The sequence below is a fragment of the Capricornis sumatraensis genome, chromosome 5 (genome assembly GCF_032405125.1).
Source record: "Capricornis sumatraensis isolate serow.1 chromosome 5, serow.2, whole genome shotgun sequence".
NCBI lineage: Eukaryota > Metazoa > Chordata > Mammalia > Artiodactyla > Bovidae > Capricornis > Capricornis sumatraensis.
In genome coordinates, this window is record NC_091073.1 from 116,072,993 (window position 1) to 116,095,731 (window position 22,739).

A 22,739-nucleotide genomic window follows, 5' to 3' on the forward strand; every position below is an offset into this window, starting at 1 on the left:
GGGCCCGGCCTTACCTCTCCACAGTATTCCGAGATGAATTCATTTTTCTGTACAGGGTCTTTGATGAAGATCCCCCAGCCTGCGACATCGGACGGTGCCAACAGTAAATGCTAGAGAATAAACACAATCATCAAAGAAGAATGTGACTGCACAGATTAGACCACAGGATGAACCGGGGTGACTCAGCCACAGAGGGGTGTGGGGGTCAGCATCCCCCGTGTGACCAGAGGGGCCGACAAGCTGCAGAAGCCATGTATTGTTTTTTTGTAAACCCAGTACAGAGCCTAAGTGTCTGCCTCACAGGAAAACGGTGTCGCCTGAGCTGGTGGCCCTGAGCTGGTCTGCATGTGCGTCCCCAGCTGCCCTTCAGCCTTGAATCCCCGACTCCACCGGCAGCTTCACAGGCCGCCTGCCCCCCCTCCACCTCCCCTGGGCCAGTCGCCACCCCGCCTGGTGGGTCACCAGCCTTTTTTCCCCTCAAAGCGCTGTCCCTCCTTCCTGGGCACTGTTCCACAGCCCTTCCTCACGACTGCACAGAACCCCAGGGGCCAGCACTCCTGTGCTCAGCAAGGTGATCACCGCTGTCAATTTTACAGATAGACCATGTTTGGGAACTACGCCCGAAGCCCTGCCTTTTCACCAGGCTGACTATCATGCTTTCATTCCACATTGCTTATGTCTTTAAAGGAGACTCCCTGATCCCCAGGTTCCTGAGCTGTGCTTTGACCTGGCCTACGCTCCCGTCAGGGCAATTAACCAAGTGCCTCCTTGACCAGCAAGATACTGAAACCTAATTGGTAAAAGAAATATCTACAGAGTTTTCTGTTTGAGGAGGTAAAAGATGTCCAGAAAGATGACAAAGGAGGGTTTTGTTGTACAAGAGAGGAGGTTTAGGACTGGGGGAGAAATGAGTTTTCAGGGCTGAATGGGGGTCCATGGGCAATGCTGTCCTCACTGTGACGTGAGGACCTAGAGTAAAACCATCTGAATGCCTGCTAACACCACAGACAGAAAAAGTAAAGCCAGTGCCATACATGATTTCCGGCAGAGGTGCCAGAATTTCTGACAACAGTGCCATCTCAGTTACACTGCACGCTCAGTCGGGGCCCTAGGAGCTGACTACGCCGCACGCAGCTGGGGTCCGGGGCTAAAATGCCTGCTAGGAGCCCGGCTCCTTTCCTTCTGAGTCTCAGAACTCTGGGCTTAATGATTATTCCTAATTCACGGAGTCAGAACGACTAAGGAGTTAACACACAAAAGTGCTCAGGTCAGTTCAGTCCCTCAGTCATGTCTCTGCAACACCATGGACTGCAGCACGCCAGGCCATCACCAGCAAACTCCTGTCCATCGAGTCGGGGATGCCAACCAACCATCTCATCCTCTGTCGTCCCCTTCTCCTGCCCTTAACCTTTCCCACCATCAGGGTCATTTCCAATGACAGGTCTTTTTTACTGTCATCGCCTCCCCTAAAAAACTAAGCTAGCTAACCTAGAACGTGCTGGGAGTTTCGTACGCTCAGCAACAAACCCCCTGGTTGGGACAGTTAGTCCCTCCCTGCAGCGCCCGTTCCTACCTTCTTGGAGCCCCGCTGGATGCTGCAGTTCTTGCAGGACACATTCTTGCTGTCCCAGTGGTCAGCCGCGCCGCAGGTGAGGCAGAGGTCGGGGTCGCACTCGCGGACGGCCAGGTAGCACGGGCACTGCTTGGTGTTGCACTGGGCTTTGCAGCGGCAGCCGGGAAAGCGGTTCTGACCTTCAGAGAGATGCCTCTGTCAGGTGAGAACTGCCCGACGCTGAGCCCAACGACCTCACCGAGCCCTCGCGGCCCCTTTACTCTCCCACCGTCGTCACACAGGCAGGGGAAGAGAGGAACGTCAGGGCCATCCACACGGACACCGACCGCCGCCTTCCTGCTTCGCCACTGGAGTGAGAGGCGGTCTGCGTACTTACAGTGCAGCGATCGCACACGCGGGGAGGCGGGCTCTGGACCGCGGGGCACCCAGGGCTCTCAGTCAGGGCTCTAGGGGCCTCCCTGCTGTCCAGGCTTCAGTGCACAATTGCCGACCTCACCCAGATGCCACTACAGGCCTTCCCTCTCAAGAGCAGACCCACTAACTCATGAGAATCTCTAGTGTCCGGAAAGTACTGGGGAGCCATTTCTAGATTTGCCTTCCATTCTGTGCCAACTTTACTATGATTCAAGAGTTAAATGATCAAAGACAATACAAAGTTCCTTTAATCCATGCTGGCCTCACCTGCCCGACTATGTGCCTCAGCCAGGCAGACTGGCTGGGCTCCACACAGGCTTGTGGCGTGAGTGAGTTTCCCAAAGGAAATACCACAGGGGTTGCCATGATGCCCTCGTGTTGACTGAAGTTAGTTTTAAATTCCTGACCAACAGTCAATTTACTTCTCACACAATGACATCAAGACAACAAGTACTTACACTCTGAACTACACTGACAAAACTTTTCACAAAAATTCTGTGCTATCACACAGGGGCACGAGCTGTCGCAAGGCTGCCGCGGGTGGTCACAGGGTTGATAGTTGTAAACGTGGTTGGAGGAGCCGTCTGCACAGACAAGAGCATGCGTCAGTCCCGGAGCCGGAGGCGGCCACACGCCCGGTAGGCACAAGCACCCCGCCCCCGCCCACCAAGAGCCAGGGAGCCCCCAGGCACTGTCACACCTCAGTCCGGCTCCCAGAGTTCTCCTCTAGCCAACAGGTGGCCTCCGTCTAAACTGGCTTAATGCACAAAGTCAGGTCTATCTGAACATCCCAAACTCTAATCCAGTTAGTATTCTAAGACACATGAGGAGGGGACAGCGAGTTAGTAAGGAGGCTGAATGGAAAGATGCTAACCCTTCTTCAGCTGGATCTTTCTGCAGTGTGCGGCCCACAACCTGCAAAACACAAACGACACCACCCTCGTGACCTGGGCGCACGTGGAGCAGCCAGCCCGCCATGGGCCGCGGCGCATTCTCCATGGAGGGTACTGACACAGCACACTAATTTCTGGAATCTTTAATCATTTCAATTGAGCTATCTGGGCAGAAATAAATAATCCAAACAGAAAATGCAAAAGTATCGACTAAAGCTAAGTTATTAAATTACTTATCAAAGAAATGTAATATGAACATGCAGACCACTTCTGAGGTAGAATCTAAGTGTTCCCTTACCCAACACCCAGCTATGCTTCTCTCTAAAAACCCTGGAGGTTACAACAGTGCGTCCGGGCACTTTCCGTGTCTGCACAGGCAGTGGCCTGCCGCCCTCACCGCCCCGCCACCCGCTCCGCCAGGGTGATGGTGGGGTGGCCGTGAAGAGTATCGGAGTCAACGCCACACACCCAGCAAACCCGGGCTCTGGCATGGAAACTGGCTCTGGAGCTCACAGGCTCCCAAGACACACCACAAATGCTCGTGCCTTTACTGCAGAGGCTACTAAATAGTTCTCCGAAATGAAAATGTAACCTTAACTATGACTCAACACACCAAACCTACAGACCAGCCACTGGGTCTCAGGAAAACGGCAGCAACGGCCTGAGGAAGCCAGCCAGGCCACCCTGGCCTTCCCCCGGCACGCTCACCGGTGTTTCCTCTTCTTCTTCCGGGGAGGAGTGTCCACGTCCTCGGCGGGGGCCGGCGCAATGACACTGGATTCTTTGACTCGAAACTCGTACACCTGGCAGGGAAGCACAGCCACATGCCATGAGGACCGTCTGTGTGAGCAACCAGTCTCCCGCTCGTTCCCACACACACTCCACTCTGTCCCGTGGCGCATCCGCGGTTACTCTCTGTTCAAGTCACGAGTCAAAGTCGCTCAGTCGTGTCCAACTGTTTGTGACCCCATGAACTATACAGCCCATGGAATTCGCCAGGCCAGAATACTGGAGTGGGTAGCCCTTCCCTTCTCCAGGGGATCTTCCTGACCCAGGGATGGAACCCAGGTCTCCTGCATTGCAGGTGGATTCTTTACCATCTGAGCTAAAAGGGAAGCCCCAAGAGTCACAAGGCTATATCTAAATTCTGGGTTTTTGAAACCCACTGCCACCTGCCTGCAGCATCTCTTTCAGTTCCCTCTCAGCAAAAAAAAAAAAAAAAAACAACAACAATTCTTTTCAGATGAACAGGAACTTGATAGCCAGGAATGTTCCTAGGTCTGGACAGTGCCCACATGCTTGTCCGTTTGAAGGTCTCTGCTGGTGGCTTTCTCGGCCATGCTCACCTGTCGACATGTTTTGGTCCCGATGAGCCTGGCGATGGCACAGAAGTTGTCATAGTAGGTGCCGATGAGGACCCTGAACATGGAGGCCTCGGCGCCGCTCCACTCCACATTCTCGGGGGGCTCCGTGTTAGGCTTCATCTTTATTGGCGTTTGACACCGAGAATTCGCTTCTACAAAACCAAAGTTAATAGGCATTGCTCAAGAAGTGGCAAGTGGAGAAAGGGAGGGAGGGAGGCATGGAATGGCAGTTAGAGAAGAGTATTAGGATGCAGAGCTCAGGTGTGCTTCAGAAAACCGGCAGTGAGTCATATGCGAGAATGCACTAAGGCTAGAAACTATCAGGAAGCTCTTCACCCACAGACCATCAAGAACGGTCATCTGAATGATCAGATTTCTTTATGCGCTGCCTGAGAAAACTGGCAAAAGGAAAACCACCCAGAGTGTGAGAATACACTGGATCCTCAACCTTCAAATAACCCGCATGGACACCACCACAGGTGAGCGCTGGGTGCAGGGCAAAGACAGCAGCAGGGAGCCTCCAGCCCTGCTCCTGGGGGTCTCACCACGCTGGAAACTAATGGCTCAGCAGAGCACCCGGCCCCCAGCACAGCGCGGACCAAAGCAGCCCAGAGCCCCGCGAGCAGCAGGGGCCCGGCCGCAGCCTCACCCGAGGAGCTCGAGGTCTCGTCCTTCTTCTCCTCCTCATCCTTGTCGTTGCTCTCCCCGCCAGTCTCGGCCCCCGCCTCCCGGTCACTGTCCGTGTCCTTCGACTCCAGCACATTGATGGTGGGGGTGCTGGGCCTGCTGCTGTTGTTGGGAAGCCGGCCTCTCCGGCGGCCCCCCGGGCGCTTTGGGGGGGTCTTGATCCGCTCGGCGGTGAGGGCCGCAGCGAACTCCTTCGCTCCCTCCTACAACAGCAAGAGCGGAGACATCAAAGTCAAGTTCTACAGCTCATTCTGGCAGAGGAGGAAGGAAAGGACTGGGTAAGCATGTTAGTCAAACTTATCAGTATCTGCTTTTCATAGGCAGTCACATCTAAAGACAATCATTTTCCTATCTGCTTTCCATGGTTTGAAGATTTGAGAAAGATAAAGACGGCTTCTACAAACTCAGGCAAGACAGTTCTGTACTAACTGAGATTAGCAGTTAAAATACAGAATATATTTTAGGAAACACAGTCTATTTAAAAGTGAACTTTAAGAGGAGCCATACACCCAGTGTGCATCTAAAGTCAGCCTTTCCTGTCTTGGGACTTCGTAAGCTAACACTCATTTATCTATGGTAGCATTGGAAGTATACAAGAAGAATACAAGACGCACACGTGCTCCATCCGTCCCTTTTCTGCCCCTTTTTCCCTGTGAGGGATGCACAGCCCCAGGAAGACATGAAAGGCCCTTGAGGGACAGGCGGTGAGGGTCACAGTCTGCGCTGCCAGGCGCAATAACCCCGTCTCGGAAAGTATACAGCAATGGTAAGAGCACGGATTATAGAGACCATAGACACACTTTAGGTGAGCCAGATAAACTGCTGCCTTGTAAAGAATATTATACAACAGTGCTCAAGAATCCCATTTTTAGTGGCAATAGAAGGGAGAAGTTTGAGAGCAGCCAACAGTTTTATACTTCATTCTACAAAAACCAAATTGCTTAAAAATAGGATACCTTCTGTAGGTGCCATTCAATGAATCTTCTGTCCAAAATCCAACAGGCAATATATACCCACTTAGTTCCTAGGTAGGAGTGGCTTGGTTCAAAGAGGGGAAATGGTAAAAATAAGATAGTACCCATAAAAAGCAACTTTTCTACCTCATATTTTCCTAAACCCTTACCTTCTCTCCGTCATTACAAAAAAAAAAAAAACACACCACACACACCCCTCATCTCTGGGAGCTACATATAATGCGCTAAACTACAGCAGGTCTGCAGTTCACAGAAGGGCGATGGCTCTAAGCAAGGCTCGGACACTTCTGTGCTGCTGGGGTTTGGGCGGGCTCTCTGCACTTCCCAAGCTCTAAGGCTGGCGGAAGGCACGAGAGTCTCGGATCCTAAGACCTGCATCCACTGCTGAAGAGACTAACACTGGTAAAGAATAGCGCAAGGCAACAAAGGACTAGGATGTGCAGTAGGTACGAGCTCCCAAGAAACGCGGCTGAGAAACCTCTGCCTATCGTGTGGCCAGTAACAGTACGGGAACAGCAGCTTACCGCTGACTTCACAGACCTCACGAAAACTCAAAATTCAGACTTCACTCCCTCCAGAACCCCCCGTACGTGCTTACCAAGTGCTGGTAACAGTGGGGGCCACAAGGCTTGTTGTCGAGGGCCGTCTCTGTGTTCTTCCGCTTGTAAGTGTTGGGTGTTGCATGAAAAGCTGCAAAATAAACAGAAAACATCCAAACATAAAGTAAACTTGTTACTTTCTCATTCCCTCTGTTCCAAAGGAAAAAGTCAAGGACCCATCATCACACTTCTGCTAACATGTGGCTCACCTTCTGGAACTTCCTTCAGGCTCACCACATACTCACCATGTATTTCCCTCAGCTCTCTCCCAGAACACCTGAGCTCTAATTATAAACATTTACTTGAGTCTTTAATGTCTCCATAGAAACAACTGATGTATCCTCTACACAGAAATCAGTTTCCTCTTTTCACCAGAAGAATCCTGACATCTACAACTTATTGATTTCTAAAGAAGTCAGCCCCTAGCTTGTCAAATGGGGGAACAGACTGGGACACCGCTTGTTAAAAACCTGGGTTCAAAGACAGTGAGGACAGCCTCGGAATTCTACAAGTCAGTTTCTACGAATCACACACAATTCAAGAACCCAGGGGGAGCCTGCAGGGAAAAATAGCAGTCAGATAAAACAGCTTTGTCAAGATATAGTGTTTGAAACTTAAGATGCCCAAATAACGTACCAGAGAGACTCACGCTCCAGCACGCTGGTGCCCTAACCAAGGGTGGAAGCACAGCAGCTGGATGCGACAGCCTGGGGTACTGGCTTCCAGAGCTCACGGGCAAACACCAGAAACGCCCCACCCAGAATCACACACGATGAGAAGCTATATGGATGAAAACAAGCGACGGGTTCATGAAATAAATCACTCCAAAACATAGATGTAAAAAGCCATACTTCTAGCCATAGAACTTAAATGGGAAATGACAGACTGATGAGGAAAGAAGAGAAAGAAAGAACGAACAGTTATGCTTTTAAACTGGAAATTCAAGGCTCAGGTCCCATGTCAAGTATGTGAGTCGCTTTTTCCCAGAACAAGACTCTGACACCATATGACTGATTTCACCCTGGACTGGCGCGGGTGAGGGCCCCTAAAATGTCAACACAAAGGCTGAGCACATGGAAGGTAAAGGCCACGTAAGGGGAAGGAGTTACTTCAGGCCAGACACAAGGTCCTCGTGAGCCAAAGGCACATGCGGGCTTTGAGCCTGGATGCCTCCTCCAGTACATGGTAGGGTTAGAGACTGGTATTTTGCCGCAGTTCACGGAAGAAGACCTATGTGTGTCTGTACACCCTCATGTACACACACTCTGCTCTCCAGAGAGGTGTCACTACGTCAGGACTAAGTGACAGTAGATGGAGTCGCAAAAGAGCTGGACACGACTTAGCAACTAGACGACAAAAAGCTACAGCAACAATCATTTTACTTGAGCTACGGGAAGAAAATCTGAAAGGAAATTAAAGAACAAAAGGAGAGTTATCGGACAGTTAGATAGAACCCTTCCTTTAAAATGTGAGTTTTACCTTAGGTAATATAAATTTAATGCGATTCCAATAAACATACCTAGACTCTTTTTAATTTAGACAAACTGATTCTAAAATTTACATAGAAAAACGAAAATGGCCAGGAGATCTCGAGAATGGCCAGGAGCCCCCAGACAGACAGCCTCAAGGAACAGGACCCTGGGATCAGAAGCAGAGCCCAGCCCCTGTGCTGACCAGGACTGAGTGCAGCTCCGGGCAGCTCCAGAGGGGCCTGCGGACAACGGTGGGGAAACAGCAGCCCTGGAGATGCGAGGGTGAGCTGGAGCTAAAGTCCTGACAGCAAACGCCAAATGGATCAAAGGGAGAAATGTTTAAAAAAAAAAATGTCTAAAACGTACTAAGGGAAAAGGCGAGACACCCTTTAAAATCTTGGAGTAGGGAAAGCCAAATGATAGATTTAACTATTTCTAAATGTTTTGCTTTTTAACTTTGCTACAGGATTTTTACCAAACAAATGGGGAAAAAAAAACCAACACTGCAACTCATCACAAAAAAACTAATTCCCTGACTATATGAAGAGCTTCAGGATATCAAAAAGACCACCAAAGCCAAAAGGATAAAAATAATAGCTCAGAGAAAATAAAACACAAATCTCTTAATCATGTAGAGAAATGCAAATTACATTGTGCTAGAAACCATTTTACTGATTCAGTCAATAAGATCAAAGCCTGTTGTCTAACACACTTCAGTGGCTGGGCTCTGGGGAAAACGGCAGTGCCTCTCTGCTGATGGAGCTTTAACCTGGCAGATGCCCCCCATACGGCAGGCTGTGGGGCAGTGCCTGCGCACAGGGCCCAGGTTAACCCGCACTCGTGGGGGAGAACGCACGGGCCCACCACGCAGGGCAATTCACTGTGCGCTGTTCCCATAGTGCTGACCTTCGGGGACAGGGTCTGACACGGGAGAGGACGGTGCAGCTGTCCAGACAGGAATAAATCTGCAAACCTGAGTCCAGAGGGGGAAAGCCTGAGCACGACGGCACCATGTGAACAGGGTTGCTGGAAAAAGAATGTGTGTGTACAATATTTGACGGAAGAAACTACAGAAAGACACAGAAGAACTAGAAGCAGAAGGAGTTCCCTTACAAGAGAGTGAGGGCGGGGGCAGGAGGTGGGGAGACCTTTCTGGACAGCTTTGAATGCTATTCTGAAATACACGTGTGTGAAGGATGACTTAAAAAAAAATAGCTAAAAACACAAGCCAGGTACTATTATTTGAAGTATTTTTGCACATAGTAAGTAATAAATTTAATCCTCAAGACTGTGTTATTTCCATCATACAAAGAACAAAAAGCACAAAATGCTATATTTAACAGGTATGTTTAGTCATTTATTTAATGACTTCTTTTACCCAACAAGAACATATAGCGTGTGATTTTTTGTCAGAGTCAGTGTAGAGTGGCGAACGCCTGCAGAACTGTTAGGGCTGCACTGGGAAGAGCGAGGGCGAGCAGGAGGCACAGCGGCCCGCAGCACAGCCGCCAGGCCAGGGAGGCCGGCCCAGCAAGCACAGCCCCCGTCTTGTCCTCTCCCCAGCCTGAAGGACGGCATGATGAGCAGGCTCAAGGTTCATCCAAATCACTCAAAACTGGAAGAGCACAAGAAAATAACTCCCGTGATAATGTTTAAAAGGAGTATCCTCCTACCTTGGCTCATCTGTACAACAAGAAGGGTTATCAAATGCTATAGCTGTCAACAAGTTGGAGAGAACGTTCCACTGATTCCAAGAAGGGCTCCTACCAATTTTCTTGCTATAGTGATATCTGAATGCAATTTATGGTATTCTTAAGCAAGAACTGGACAATATTTTATAAAATGATCATATATAAGTAAAGAGGAATTAAATGCAATTCAAGACAACTTCCCTTGTGGCTCAGCTGGTAAAGAATCTGCCTACAATGCAGGAGACAGGTTCGATCACTGGGTTGAGAAGATCCCCTGGAGAAGGGAAAGGCTATCCACTCTAGTATTCTGGCCTGGAGAATTCCATGGACTGTATAGTCCATGGGGTCGCAAAGAGTTGGACACGACTAAGAAACTTTCACTTCACTTCATTTCAATTACTTCATGGGTTGTGTTCTGAAAACAAGGCTGCCAAGCCCTAAAAAAGGTAAGGTATCTCATAACTCTACAATGGCCAGGGTAACAAATAGCTGGCTTCTGCAACTATTAAAACTGTCAAATCATCCATGTAAACTACACTGGGAGTGTGGATAACAACAGCAAGGACGTGGAAGATACAATGATAACTCTCAAAGTCTACTTCAAGGCTTTCTAACTTAAGGTAACTAAACCACTCATAGTTCACACACACGACTATTTCCAGACCGATATACACACTACATAACATATTATGTGCTATAGAAAACATAAGCAGACAGAGCAGAAATTCAAAACAAGGCAAGATCCAGTTGCTTGGGCAGGCTAATTAACACAAGAGGTACCACTGGACAGAGGGAAGAAGCTACAAAAGGCAGACCCAGAAACTCTAAAAGGACAAAGCAACATGAGCCTACCTAGCACATGGACAAAGGTGTTACGCCACAGATAGCCAGCTGCACAAAAGTCTAATACAGAAAAAGCTAACCTGTATTAAGCAAACCCTTCTTATTCAGAACCAGGAGGTATGAAATGTATTTTCACAATGCATGCCCCCAAAGTCGCTAGTACTCTTTAAATTGTACTTAAACCTGGAAAATTTAGTAAGAAACCTCATTCTCCAGCAGAATCAGAAAAAATAAAGTGGTATTACATATATAAATTTCATTAAGAACATTATATGCTTTACCTGTATTCAAATGCAGGTGTTTTTAAAATCAACTTAGAGGACCCTCTCCCCAACTCCAAACACCAGACTTAACCCTCAACAGACAAGAATAGATACATAAACACCTTTTTAGCAGCCTGTGGGATCTTAGTACCCTTGGCAGTGAAAGCACAGAGTCCAACTACTGAGCCAAAAGGGAATTCCCTTTAGCCAATTTCTTATTTGACAAAACCTGTTCATCAGCGTAGAGAATGCTGCTCCGGGCTATCAGCTAGTGCACAGTGAGTTTTATCACAAAACCACCATGAGGTTAACACTTATGGAAAAATTACTGGCCTGTATTCTGAGTGAGGGGAGACAGCAGTCCCAACTTAACATGTGCAAAAAGACTTCAGAGCAACCTCAAGCAACAAATTAAAAAATACCCCCCAATACTTTGATTCTAACATATTTTTCAGTCATAACTGTAAGATTAAATGACAGATCCTAGTGGTAATAAATGACAACACTTTCCAAGTTGATTTAACACATAATTCCACAACGAAGATAGAAAATGAAAACGTACAATAACTGCACTTACGATGTAGGAAGCAGTCATATTTAAAACATCGCCTACAGAAAAGCGTATGAAACGAATGCAAGCTCTGCTCCCTCTGGACAGACTTGGCGTTTGGTCCGTCTATGTTGGGGGTGCACTCAGGAGGAAGCGCACCCGGGAGCTGCTGCTCTGTGAGTTCTTTGTACCTGACATCAACCGAAAGAAAGTCACGTGAGGGTAAAACCAGAATCACATTCTTGAACATAAAAGTTTCTACAAGCTTTCTATGTATTATTTTTGATATTTTATCTCGCCTAAAACACAGAAAAGGGTCTAGCCTATAGCAATCTTTATTTAGATGAAGAGCCAATTAAACATTACACATGGTATATCAAGAAACATTCACAGATATCATTTATTTGTCATGAATAATGTGATTATATTCATTAGAACGAAACAGCCATGACAGTAACATTTCGATGGGTGTCCAGAGAAATTTCCTCTTACACACACTCCTATAGATTGTGTGTGTGCACATGTGTGCGCACTCACGCACACTTCTTCCATCTATGATAAACGCAGCCCAGGGTACCACAGATACACACACGTATTAGTTCAAGTATCTCGCAGACACTGAACACACAAAGCAGCGGGTTCATCACCTATATTAGCTCCGTTTCTAATAAACCAGAATGGTGAGTGACCTACCACACACAGCAAGACCATCTCAAAAGAACAAATCTTACTTTTCCTTTAGCTCTTCTGCTGTGCCCTTATCTGGAAACATTGAGGAAATAGCTTCAAAAATTTTATCAGAAGGAAATTTCCGAGGTGGACGGCTTTCTTTATCTAAACAGGGAAATGCGAAAGGAAAAAAGAATGAAAGTGAACGAGCTCACCAATGTTTCATTTTGTCTACACTTAACAATGCTGATTTCTCAAGAAATTATCAACTCTGTGCCTCTCTCACTTCTAACCTATTTTACAAGTATCTGGAATGCTGGTGGGTCAGACAAAACTCAAAATCAAATATGCAAAGTTTCAAGTGCACCGGGAGGCAGAAAAACCCAGGCTCTGATCCCAGCTCAGCCACCGACTGCTGCTATGACCTTATCCCGTCACCGACCCACCTGCATGTGTCATCTGTAAACGAGGGCCCACACGATCGCTAAGGCACCGATTATGAGAACAGTACGCTTCTTTGAAACTACAATTTTCCCCAAAATTCTTCTATGCTGACTTCATGTCAAGTCTCTTCCAACCCCGGCTCTAAGCTGGGACCCTCTAATTTCTCTGGTAATCCGTAATTAGTATACAAGTTAGAGCATGTGCCCTGGGGTCAATCAGAGCTGGTTTCCAACAGAGAATTTTCTGGGTTCTCTTTCTTCCCAATGCTGTGATCTTAAGTTACTTCACCTCACTGAATCCATCTCAACTATGAAGTGGATCTGAGGATAAAATCCACCTTATTCCACATGCAATATTAGGAGGATTAAATGTCTATACACATATAAAGTGATATAAATTGACAAGCACATAACCTGTACATAGTCAAAGACTGATGTTACATATTACAATAATTAAGATAATTGTCCAGGGAAACCTAAAAACTGTACATTCTTTTGCTAGCCAAGGGAAATAAAAGACTCACAAGTGCAGGATGAAATGTTACAAACAGTATTCTAATTTTGATTATACTACCCCTGGTGTGATATTTAACAGAAGAAAAAAGAAAAAAAGTTTACCTGTATTCTAATTTTTTGAAAAAACGCTGATATGGATACACACAAACCTAACAAGACAGATGTACCTTCTCGACTCTCCTCTAGATCTTTCTGTTTTTCTTCTCTTTCATCAGGATCATCTCCGTCATCATCGTCATCATCATCATTGTACTGACCAAGAGCATTCACCAGCTCCACAAAAATTTCATCATTTATAAACCCACATTCTGAAATTCATCAAATCAAATATCAGAAATACACAAAAGTATACCACGCTTTTTTCTAATTTGTAAGAAACAACTGGAGCCTATCAATCGGCACTACAACACCATAATTATTATAAAACTGGGGAGAAAGGTCATTTCCAGGACTGGCCTCAGGCAAAGCTGGAAGTAGAATTTACCCTCAACACCTGTCATTTTCACAAGTTTCCAGTGCCAGCAACCACGGCCTAATTCTCCAGAAACTAAACACGGCCTTCGCCTCTCTCTGAACATCGTATCCACCAGACTGTGCTGTCCACTCGTGAGGGGACAACAGGCTATTACATGCCACCCTCCTGCCAGGCCCTTTAACAGGTCTCCTGTTAATGCACGAAGCTGTGGTTCTAATGTCAGGACTTCAGGTCCTGTGGTGGCCTAGCAGAGAACGTCATTTTGATCACAAGGCCTTTTGGAGCCCATGTTACATAAGCAGGGCCCTAATCCTAACCTATTTCATTGCTAAAGAACCTTAAAATCTATATACATTCAAACAATTCTATTTAATTTGCATGTGATTGACAGTTTTTTGATAATCAACTATGAATAATTTCCAAGCGGCATATACAATCCTTTAATTTAAAAATAGATAGGGAGAACACTTAAAATTTTAGCCTAGGCCAATCCAGCAGTTTTAGTTTTTAAAAAATCTTTTTCATACTGACATTTGAAAAAACAAATCAAAATATCAATTCTCTGGCCCTTTTTCCAAGAGAATAAACACATGGCTCACCTCTATCCCCGTGTACTTTTCCATCATAATTTTTTATTAGTTCTTCAATGAAAGTCCCATCCTGGTCTAAAACTTCATCCCCCATGTATGGAATGTTATGTAAAACAGTTTCATCTTCCACCTAAAAGTGAAATAAATAATTTTAAAAATAGACACATCCTAAGTACCAACATTTTTTAAAAAGGAAATGTAATGTAACTGAAATACAGTATTTTTTCCTAAGCAGATGTCCATACCCAGTTCTCCAGATCTAAAATAGGAGCAAACTCTAAAAGCTACAAAGAAATAAATGATGCTGCTCATCAATATCTGAGAAAACTGTTTATAGGGAAAAAACTCAAGAAAAAATACTCTATTACAGAATCAATCACTACAATTTATCATCACTTCATGTCCCTCTAAAACAGGAACACGCCACAAGTTACGGTGTGGCCCATCAACCATTTGAAGACATGTTCCTGCTTCAGGCGTTTAAAAGCATCTCAGGGTCGACAAAATACAGCTTATCAAAGCCAACCATAAATAACAATGCCTCAAAAGGAAAAAAAACTAAGTGAGGACTTCCAAACTTCACTTGATCAACTTATCATAGTCAACGTAATAAATTCTAGGCATGTAAAATATGGATGGTTCATTACAGGTTATGCCAAAGGATTTACTCTCATTCATAAAATAGGAACATTCTACAATAACAAAATGTTTCAATACTATGAACAAGACTTATCAAACCTGACAGTCCTAATAAAGATGGCAGATGAGTTTATATCACAGTTTGGAAGATGCCAGGAAAGAAAGGGGGTGCTGGCTGAGCAGGAAAGAGCCAGTCACAGAAAGTTCAGAGAGGACACAGGACTTCAAGAAAACAAGGGACAGGAAGCTGATGTTCTTGGGGGAAGAGAACTTTCAATAAAAAATGTTGAAGAGTAATTATAGATAAAGACACAACGTTTTTGAAGTCCATATCTAAATAAGGAGACTTATTTAAAAAAAGGATAGGTCTCAGTCTAAAGAGGCCTTTGAACAAGGTATTGATTAAAAACAGAATTTTAGAAAGAAATTGTGATAACAGAACAGACTGGTGAAGATTGAAGAGAGGAAATGGCAACAATTTAAGTGTGAGGTGCCTCAGGCTGGCCCATGACTGACACAGAGGAAAAGGCTGGGAAAAGGCCAGGACACACAGGAGCTGTCAGGTAGAAGCAGACAGGAAACAGGAAAACACAGGGAGTTTTTCAAATAATTTCTACATAACAAATTCAGGACAGGTGCAGAGTTCACAAAGATCACAGTACCTTAGACAAACAAAGAAAAGGCAAACTGGGAAGAAAAGTGCACATGGCATATAAAATGAAAATGTAGGTGTTGATGTACTGTTCTATTCAGAGTCAACCTCATATACAACTCCGGAGCCTTGCTGCCAGCACACCTCACCTGCCTAAACCCCATTTAAAACTGGGAAAGTTCATTATTTTGGACACAAGCCAAAATTAAATGACAGTTGGCTATTTTTTGTCTTCCCAATTATATCCATATAACCTTTGCACTGCAGGACATACCCTAGCCATAAAAAAGAAGAGTCTGCCTAATCTGGCTTTCATCACTAGCAAAAGCCAAGGCTGATTCATAAATAACACTGACAACTTTGGAGGAGGAGATGAATTACAATGGGAGGGCTGACAGATACACATGATTATCCATAAAACAACAGGGACCTATACGCAATATCTTGTAATAATCTATAAGGGAAAAGAATCCTCAAAGGAATCACTTTGCTGTACACCTGAAACTAACACAACCATATAAACTGACCATACCTCAGTGTTTTCAAATGGTTAAAAAATTTACTGCCAAGTTTAAAACACTATATTCTTTCAGAATTTCAGTCTATGAAAATATGAGCCCTCTCAGAAGTTCTTGAAATATGATTCTCAAACCAAATGTTTTTGAATAAAGCCTTAAATACACAAATCTACGCAATGGCAAACGAGAATCTCAAGTTTACCTTTAAGCCTCCACTGAGAAAAGTTACTGAGGATATTAGAAACACCTATTTACTGAAAAATCTAGCAGGCAGTTCTCTAAAGTAGGCTCACCAAGGACTTCCATCAACATTTCAATAGCCCTATTATTTTATATATTAAGTAATAAAACTATGTATTTTTAATTTAACAACACAAGTCAAGAATGCACACTTTAACTTCTCTTTTGTTCCCTCCTCTCCTTCATCCTACTTCCATAAAGAATTAAATACTAGCATTTCATAACAAAAGCTATTGTGGAAAAATAACTAACCTTATACTGAGACTATTTCATAGCATACATTATCATTTAATAACATGCTGCCTAAAACTGTTTTAAATAATAAGCTCTCACTTAACAAAATCTCAAAGTCAGACTGAGATTGCAGGATACTAACATCTTTAAGAGCAAGAATTAGGAGCTTCATCTTTTAAATATATTTTAAATCCCAGGTACGGTTTTTGCTTAATACTTTACCTTTGGAGAATATTTTAACTTAAAAGGAGTAAATAAAAGCCAAAAAAGAAATTAAAAAGGACTAAAAGCAACATCAACACTGAAAAGGCTTAAAAATATATATAGCAATTGGTTTAAAAAATTACTCCACGTGTTCCCATTTCGATAGTTATTTTTACTTATACTATCTTGAAAGATTTCTACGAACAAAACTAGTGGATGTGATAGAATTCTACCGGAGCTATTTGAAATCCTAAAAGATGATGCTGTTAAGTGCTATATTCAAAATGCCAGCAAATTTGGAAAACTCAGCAGTGGCCACAGGACTGGAAAAGGTTGGTTTTCATTCCAATCCCAAAGAAAGGTAATGCCAAAGAATGTTCACACGGCTGTACAATTGCACTCATTTTATATGCTAGCAAAAACATGCTCAGAATCCTTCAAGCTAGGCTTCAAACCTAGACAGCATATTAAAAAGCAGAGACATTACTCTGCCAACAAAGACAAACTCTGCCGTCTAATCAAAGCTATGGTTTTTCCAGTAGTCATGAATGGATGCGAGAGCTGGACTATAAAGAAAGCTGAGCACTGAAGAATTGATGCTTTTGAACTATGGTGTTGGAGAAGACTCTTTAGAGTCCCTTGGAGTGCAAGGAGATCAAATTGGTCAATCCTGAAGGAAATCAGTCCTAATATTCATCGGAAGGACTGATGCTGAAGCTGAAACTCCAATACTTTGGTCACCTGATGCAAAGAACTGACTCACTGGAAAAGACCCTAATGCTGGGCAAGATCGAAGGCAGGAAGAGAAGGGGACGACAGAGGATGAGATGGTTGGATGGCATCATCACCTCGAAGGACATGAGTTTGAGCAAGCTCCAGAAGTTGGTGATGGACAGGGAAGCCTGGTGTGCTGCAGTGCATGGGGTTGCAAAGAGTCAGACACAATTTAGTGACTGAACAACAACAAAATCTTGACTTACCTTGACATGAAAATTACGCTTTGGTTAAAAGAAGTAATTACAAAATAAGAAGACACATTATTTACATACCATGAAATTCTGCTGCAGAGGAGACCAAGAATACATTATGGGTACTGAAGCAACCGCATTCAGAGTCTTTAATGGGATGACTTGTGTTGGGAAATCCAAGTCACTGGTCACCGAACACTAGAACAGAAAAAATAAAACTGACTCATAAGAATAAAAGGACAACCTGAGCCTTAGTCATCATATTATAAAGAGATGCTGCCTACTTACATCATTTTGAAAAGTAAATTTCTTTACCTGAGACTGTAAGTTGGTAAAAACCAAAAAGCATTCTCTCCTCTTTTACTCAGTGACCAAAAGAGCTTCAGATTTTGAAAATTTTCAAAATTCTTCTAACACCTCCCATATTTACCAGTACCACTAAGAATCAAATATTATATTTGTGTTGGCCTCAGATTAACTGCTCTTTGCTTTCACCATAAATTTCCTACCTCACTGCTTAATTTTGTTTACATCTCAACTACGTGCAACAATAACATAGTCTTACTAAATAAGAATTTAGAGACTTGTTGGATTCACCATTATCTTTACCTTCCCTTTTTAAAAAGCCAAGTGTCTGCTGATATTATCAGATGATACACAAATATTGAAGGTAGCAGATGTGAGTTTCAATCACAACAAAATGGATTCAAATCAATTCTGCAGAAGTATAATCCCTGAATTATTAATAATAATAGCTAATGTCATTAAGCACTTTCTATGTGCTAGGCACTATTTTAAACACTTACATGTCTCATATTCAGTCCTCATCACAGCACTGTAAGATGGGGACTATCCTTAGTGCCCATTTTACAGGGGAGAAAACTGAGAGAAAGGATACATAACTGGCCCGAAGTCATACATGAGTGAGGGCTAGAATTTAAGCCCAGAAAGTCTGACTCTGGAGCCCCTCTTCTTACCCAATACACACACTGTCAGGATACCACATCTCTAATACCAGTTAAGTACATATATTCCCCTGAAATATTATACCGTATTTCATCCAATTTATGATGACATGAATTTTAAAGCACACCATTACCTTCTGCATCATTAAGAAAATAATGTTGCCAATTAAACTATAACACAATATTTTATCATAGTGACTCTAAGATGCATGCCAGTTTCAGATGTTAAAATGTTTAAAAGTTTGCATCTTTGACTTGATGAAATACGGTAGAGATCTGTGTCCAAAGACCACAGCACTTCACCCTGTCTAGGAATCCGGCTTCTCTTAAGGAGCTCCGATACCCAATGGTCAGGTCTCCGGAGCCATCTCAAAAATGCCCTTGACAAATAATCCATGAGAACAGAGCAAAAAGAAGTAGAATTGAAGTAGTAAAATGAAACCAAAAAAGTCATATCTATACAACACACATGATTATTATATGATTCATTTTCATCTAAGAAGATTTTAAAATAGCAGGGCTAGATTTGGTGAAATCAGAGTGGAAGTCTTTGGCCTCCAGGCCCACCTGGCCCTCAGCATGTCCTTGGGCCAGGGGAACAATCTTCCGATAGTCACAGTCACCCGGCACAAAAACAGTTCCTTCCTCAGTGGAAGGGAAGGTTTAAAGATAGAGCAGTTAGGAAAAACTGTGACAGTGGTTAACCCATTAATTTGCTTTCCAAAAGGGCAAAGATCAAAGGTAACACTAGAGAGCTCATGGCTCGAGTAAGTAAGACAGTGTGAACAGTTGACTAAGCTCCAGAACCCGCAATCTTTCCCCGGTTCCTCCCTTGGCCTCTGAAGCAATTCCTCATGCATCCGTCCAATAATAAGAGCAGTTAACATTTATTGAGCACGTACTATGTTGCAGGCACTGTGCTAAGTGCTTCATATGCATTATCGTAACCACTCCTCATCTTAGCCTTTAGCATCGCGATTGCACAATGAGGAGGAGACTGAGGTTCAAAGAAGTTAAATAACTTGCCTGGTCAGCAAGACAATCAACTGCCAAGCCAGGATGGAAGCCTCAGTCTGGCTGCTACACCCAGGAGCCTCATCCGTGCGCTCCAGCCCTTCCCGGATGCTCATGCACGAGGTGCTATACGCCGAGCATCTTCTCCCCCACATCTTCCTCTTCCCCTCTTCCTACCACGTCTTCATTCCTTCTTCTTAAGTTACTTAACCAGCTAACAGTGGGGCAAGGAGTGGCTGTAACTACAGAATAAAGTGATATACACTGTCCAGAGGTTTTAAGTTCAAAACAATTTCATTCCTTGCAAAACAAATTGGGAGTTTTTGAGTTTTGTTTTACACATGGTGGAGGCAAATTAATTCAGCGACTTTAATTCTGAAGACTGGTCCCCTTTAAAGCCTGGGGGACAAGGGGGAGCGGCTGCCTCTCCAACTCTGACAAACCCAAGGTCACACTCAGAGGAGGAGAGAGAGCTGCGTGTCCTACTCAACCACCAGATGGGGTTGGGGGGGAGCTCCGCCCCGCTGGTCTGCTCCAGTGTCCTGAAGATGCTGAGTCCACTGAACAAGGGCACGTCTCCGTGAACAGAAAGAACTTAGAGAAGCACAGAAAATAAGATGGCAAAGGCTGCAGCACTGGGTACCCACCCCACACCTGCCACACCCCTCACCTAGACCTCAATTCTCAGTCCTAAGTGTTACCAAGGGGCTGGAAATAAGCTCTCTGAGGGCAGAGCATGGTGCTACATCTGTCTCGCAACAATACTCAGCACAGTGTCTCAAAAAAGAGTAGGCACTCAAAAAATGTTCCCGGAATGAACCGACTGCATTTGCTGACTTTTCCCCAATGTAGACTTCGACTTCCATTTCTTTTAAAGCTACAAGAAAACCTAAGTAACAAATTGAAGGTCTATACCCACCTCGTTATCTAAGCATTATCTCTAGAAACTCTATCCCATTCTTTAACTATTAACTAAAAACCATATCCCTTTCGTTTATGAAATAATATTCAAATGCAAAAGCATTTGCTGGTAAAACAAGTTTGGGAATTCTTATTCATTGTCTTACAGGAAAATTACTGAAAAATTCCAGTTACTTACCAGTAACTTTTTTTCTTTGAAAATGTATCATCCTTGACAGTTTACGTTACCAAGTCTCATGTCACTCAGAAGACTGAATAGGACTTTGACCTCCTGGGTCTCCACAGCCTTTTACCTGATCAAAGCCTTGGGCTCAGGATCTCACTAGGAGACCTATACATCAACCAATGAAATTCTCTAATTCTAGGTCCAACTTGAGGATCACACAAGGAAGCTGTTGCAGGTAATCCATCAATGATGGTAAAGAAAGAAAGAAAACGACTACATGAGTTATCAAGGATGCTACATTTTCAGAGAAACACAGCTTACTGGTAAGTGACTAGGTTCCTCTGAGGATGGATAGACTTACATCAACCAGCTGGTACAATAGGCGACTGTGTGGCTGGACCACTGGGAGCTGGAGAGGGAAGTCAAGCCAAAAATAGTAGTTGTAGGAGTACACAACCAAACTGAGACTCTTGGCAGAAGGCTGGTTCCAAGTAAAAACTGTGTTATGGAAAATCGTAGAGGGAAGAGCAGGTGAGTGGCCTGCAGGGAAGGGAAAGAAATTAACACACCCTACTACGTGCCGAGCACTGTGCTAGAGACTTTACCAAAGTTAACTTCTTTAAAATTCACCACTACCCTAGGAGACAGGTATGACTCCCCCTCTTACAGTGGGACATCCCGAAGGGCATGGCCACAGCCATCCGGACTCTCAACAGTCTTTACATTAGGAGGGTTAAGTCCAGCTTCCGTATAGTAAGGGGAAAAAAATACACCCGGTTAGCCAAGTTAAAAATATTCTTGGATCCTGATTGGTCCACTCAATTCAAGCCAGAGACACAATGAACTGTTAATATTGTCTAATATCCTTTAGCTTTTCCGAGTGAAAACAATAAGGACTGTCTCACATCTAAAGTGTAGGAAAGAAAGTATCGGCTGCCACCCAACTCCAGGGAAAAGCTGAGGGTGATTTCTGAAAGTACTCATATTCCTCACGATTTTAGCAGAGACAAGATGATTCACCAAGTTTTAAATTAGCTAGCCCTCTGGTGAAAATGATAGTGTACATAACTTAATTTCAGACTGCTTTCATGTGAAGGAAATACTGAAGAGAAAACTGGAATGAGGTTAAGTATCAAGTTTAGGTCAAGAAAAGCTCACAGTAGAAGTGAGCTCCTAACAGGAGTTAGAAGGATTAGGAGAAGGGTGGCTAGAGGACGGAAGGGTGGTCAGAAATCAAACATCCTGATGAGGTCTTGAACCAAAGACTTTTACAGTTAATAAAAGCAGCTAATCAAGGCTTTGGGAGCTAAGGAGTGCAAGAGTGGTTCAGACTGCAGATATTTCCTGTTCTAGTGCTGAGTATGTGTGCTGCAGAGCCGCCGGGACTAGAGGAGAAGCTCTGCCTAGGCTCCTGCTCTGAGCTTACTTGAGAACAGAAAGATGTCATCATCCTACAAGCATCTTCTGGGCGGGACACGGGGGCATATATAGCATTTCACAGAAAACAGGTAACATGTGAAGGGCAATGTCAGGATATTGGGACCTTAAAGCTCCTCCCTGCATCTAAGCTCCTGAGTGAGGAGATCACAGATCTATAAATCTAGTTAGTATAGTAACTTAAGAACCCAACTCTGGTCTGAATCTGAAGGGTGCTGTAAGAGTAAATCATCCCCTCTTAATCTGCAGTTCCACTAAAATCCTACAGATCAGAAGCAGAATTAATATATTCACAGGACAAGAGTTGGTAGGACCACAAAAACACCCAACAGCGTGTAAGGCAGGTAACCAGAGTCCTGCTTGTCCATGAGAGGCAAACTCAAGTACCTAGTTCAGTAAGGGTCCCATGAGAGGTGAGTAAGATCACTTCTATCATTGGAAAAAAAAGAGAAAGAAAAGAAAAACTAAGAAGCAGAACAAAGAATAAAGCAGTGGTTTCCATAAGCTGGGGCAGCACAGCTGCTGTGAAGCCTGGCTCCCACGAGTGGACGTGGGGCTGAAGGCCACAGGGCAGCAGGGGCTGAAGTGGAGACAGGACAGTCCCGGGACCTCGGTCTCAAGAGAAGAGCGAGCTCTGTGTGCAGGTGCTGAGCCTGCTCCATGACCACCAGACAGGCCAATTCTGCTCATCTTTGCAAAACAGAGGCATGCTACTCCCAAGTTGCTCACAGATTCATCATTTAGTGAATGATGCTAAAACAACAG

At 44.3% G+C, this 22,739-nt stretch overlaps 1 protein-coding gene across 5 annotated transcripts in view; it reads right to left on the reverse strand.

The window, feature by feature from the left end:
- Window positions 1–22,739, reverse strand: part of EZH2 (enhancer of zeste 2 polycomb repressive complex 2 subunit) — a 33,447-nt gene that overhangs the window by 3,046 nt on the left and 7,662 nt on the right. For 2 of the 5 annotated variants that reach the window (XM_068973472.1, XM_068973470.1), the window contains exons 3-15: window positions 17,553–17,669; window positions 14,026–14,146; window positions 13,119–13,259; window positions 12,055–12,157; window positions 11,351–11,514; window positions 6,504–6,595; window positions 4,894–5,134; window positions 4,227–4,396; window positions 3,589–3,683; window positions 2,862–2,902; window positions 2,446–2,571; window positions 1,574–1,752; window positions 15–110 (exon numbers count right to left, since the gene is read on the reverse strand). In XM_068973472.1, coding sequence (XP_068829573.1) covers window positions 15–110; window positions 1,574–1,752; window positions 2,446–2,571; window positions 2,862–2,902; window positions 3,589–3,683; window positions 4,227–4,396; window positions 4,894–5,134; window positions 6,504–6,595; window positions 11,351–11,514; window positions 12,055–12,157; window positions 13,119–13,259; window positions 14,026–14,146; window positions 17,553–17,669 — 1,686 coding nt within the window. Of the gene's footprint in view, window positions 1–14; window positions 111–1,573; window positions 1,753–2,445; window positions 2,572–2,861; window positions 2,903–3,588; window positions 3,684–4,226; window positions 4,397–4,893; window positions 5,135–6,503; window positions 6,596–11,335; window positions 11,515–12,054; window positions 12,158–13,118; window positions 13,260–14,025; window positions 14,147–17,552; window positions 17,670–22,739 lie in introns of all 5 variants that reach the window. The other 3 variants (XM_068973471.1, XM_068973474.1, XM_068973473.1) reach the window with 3 other exon arrangements.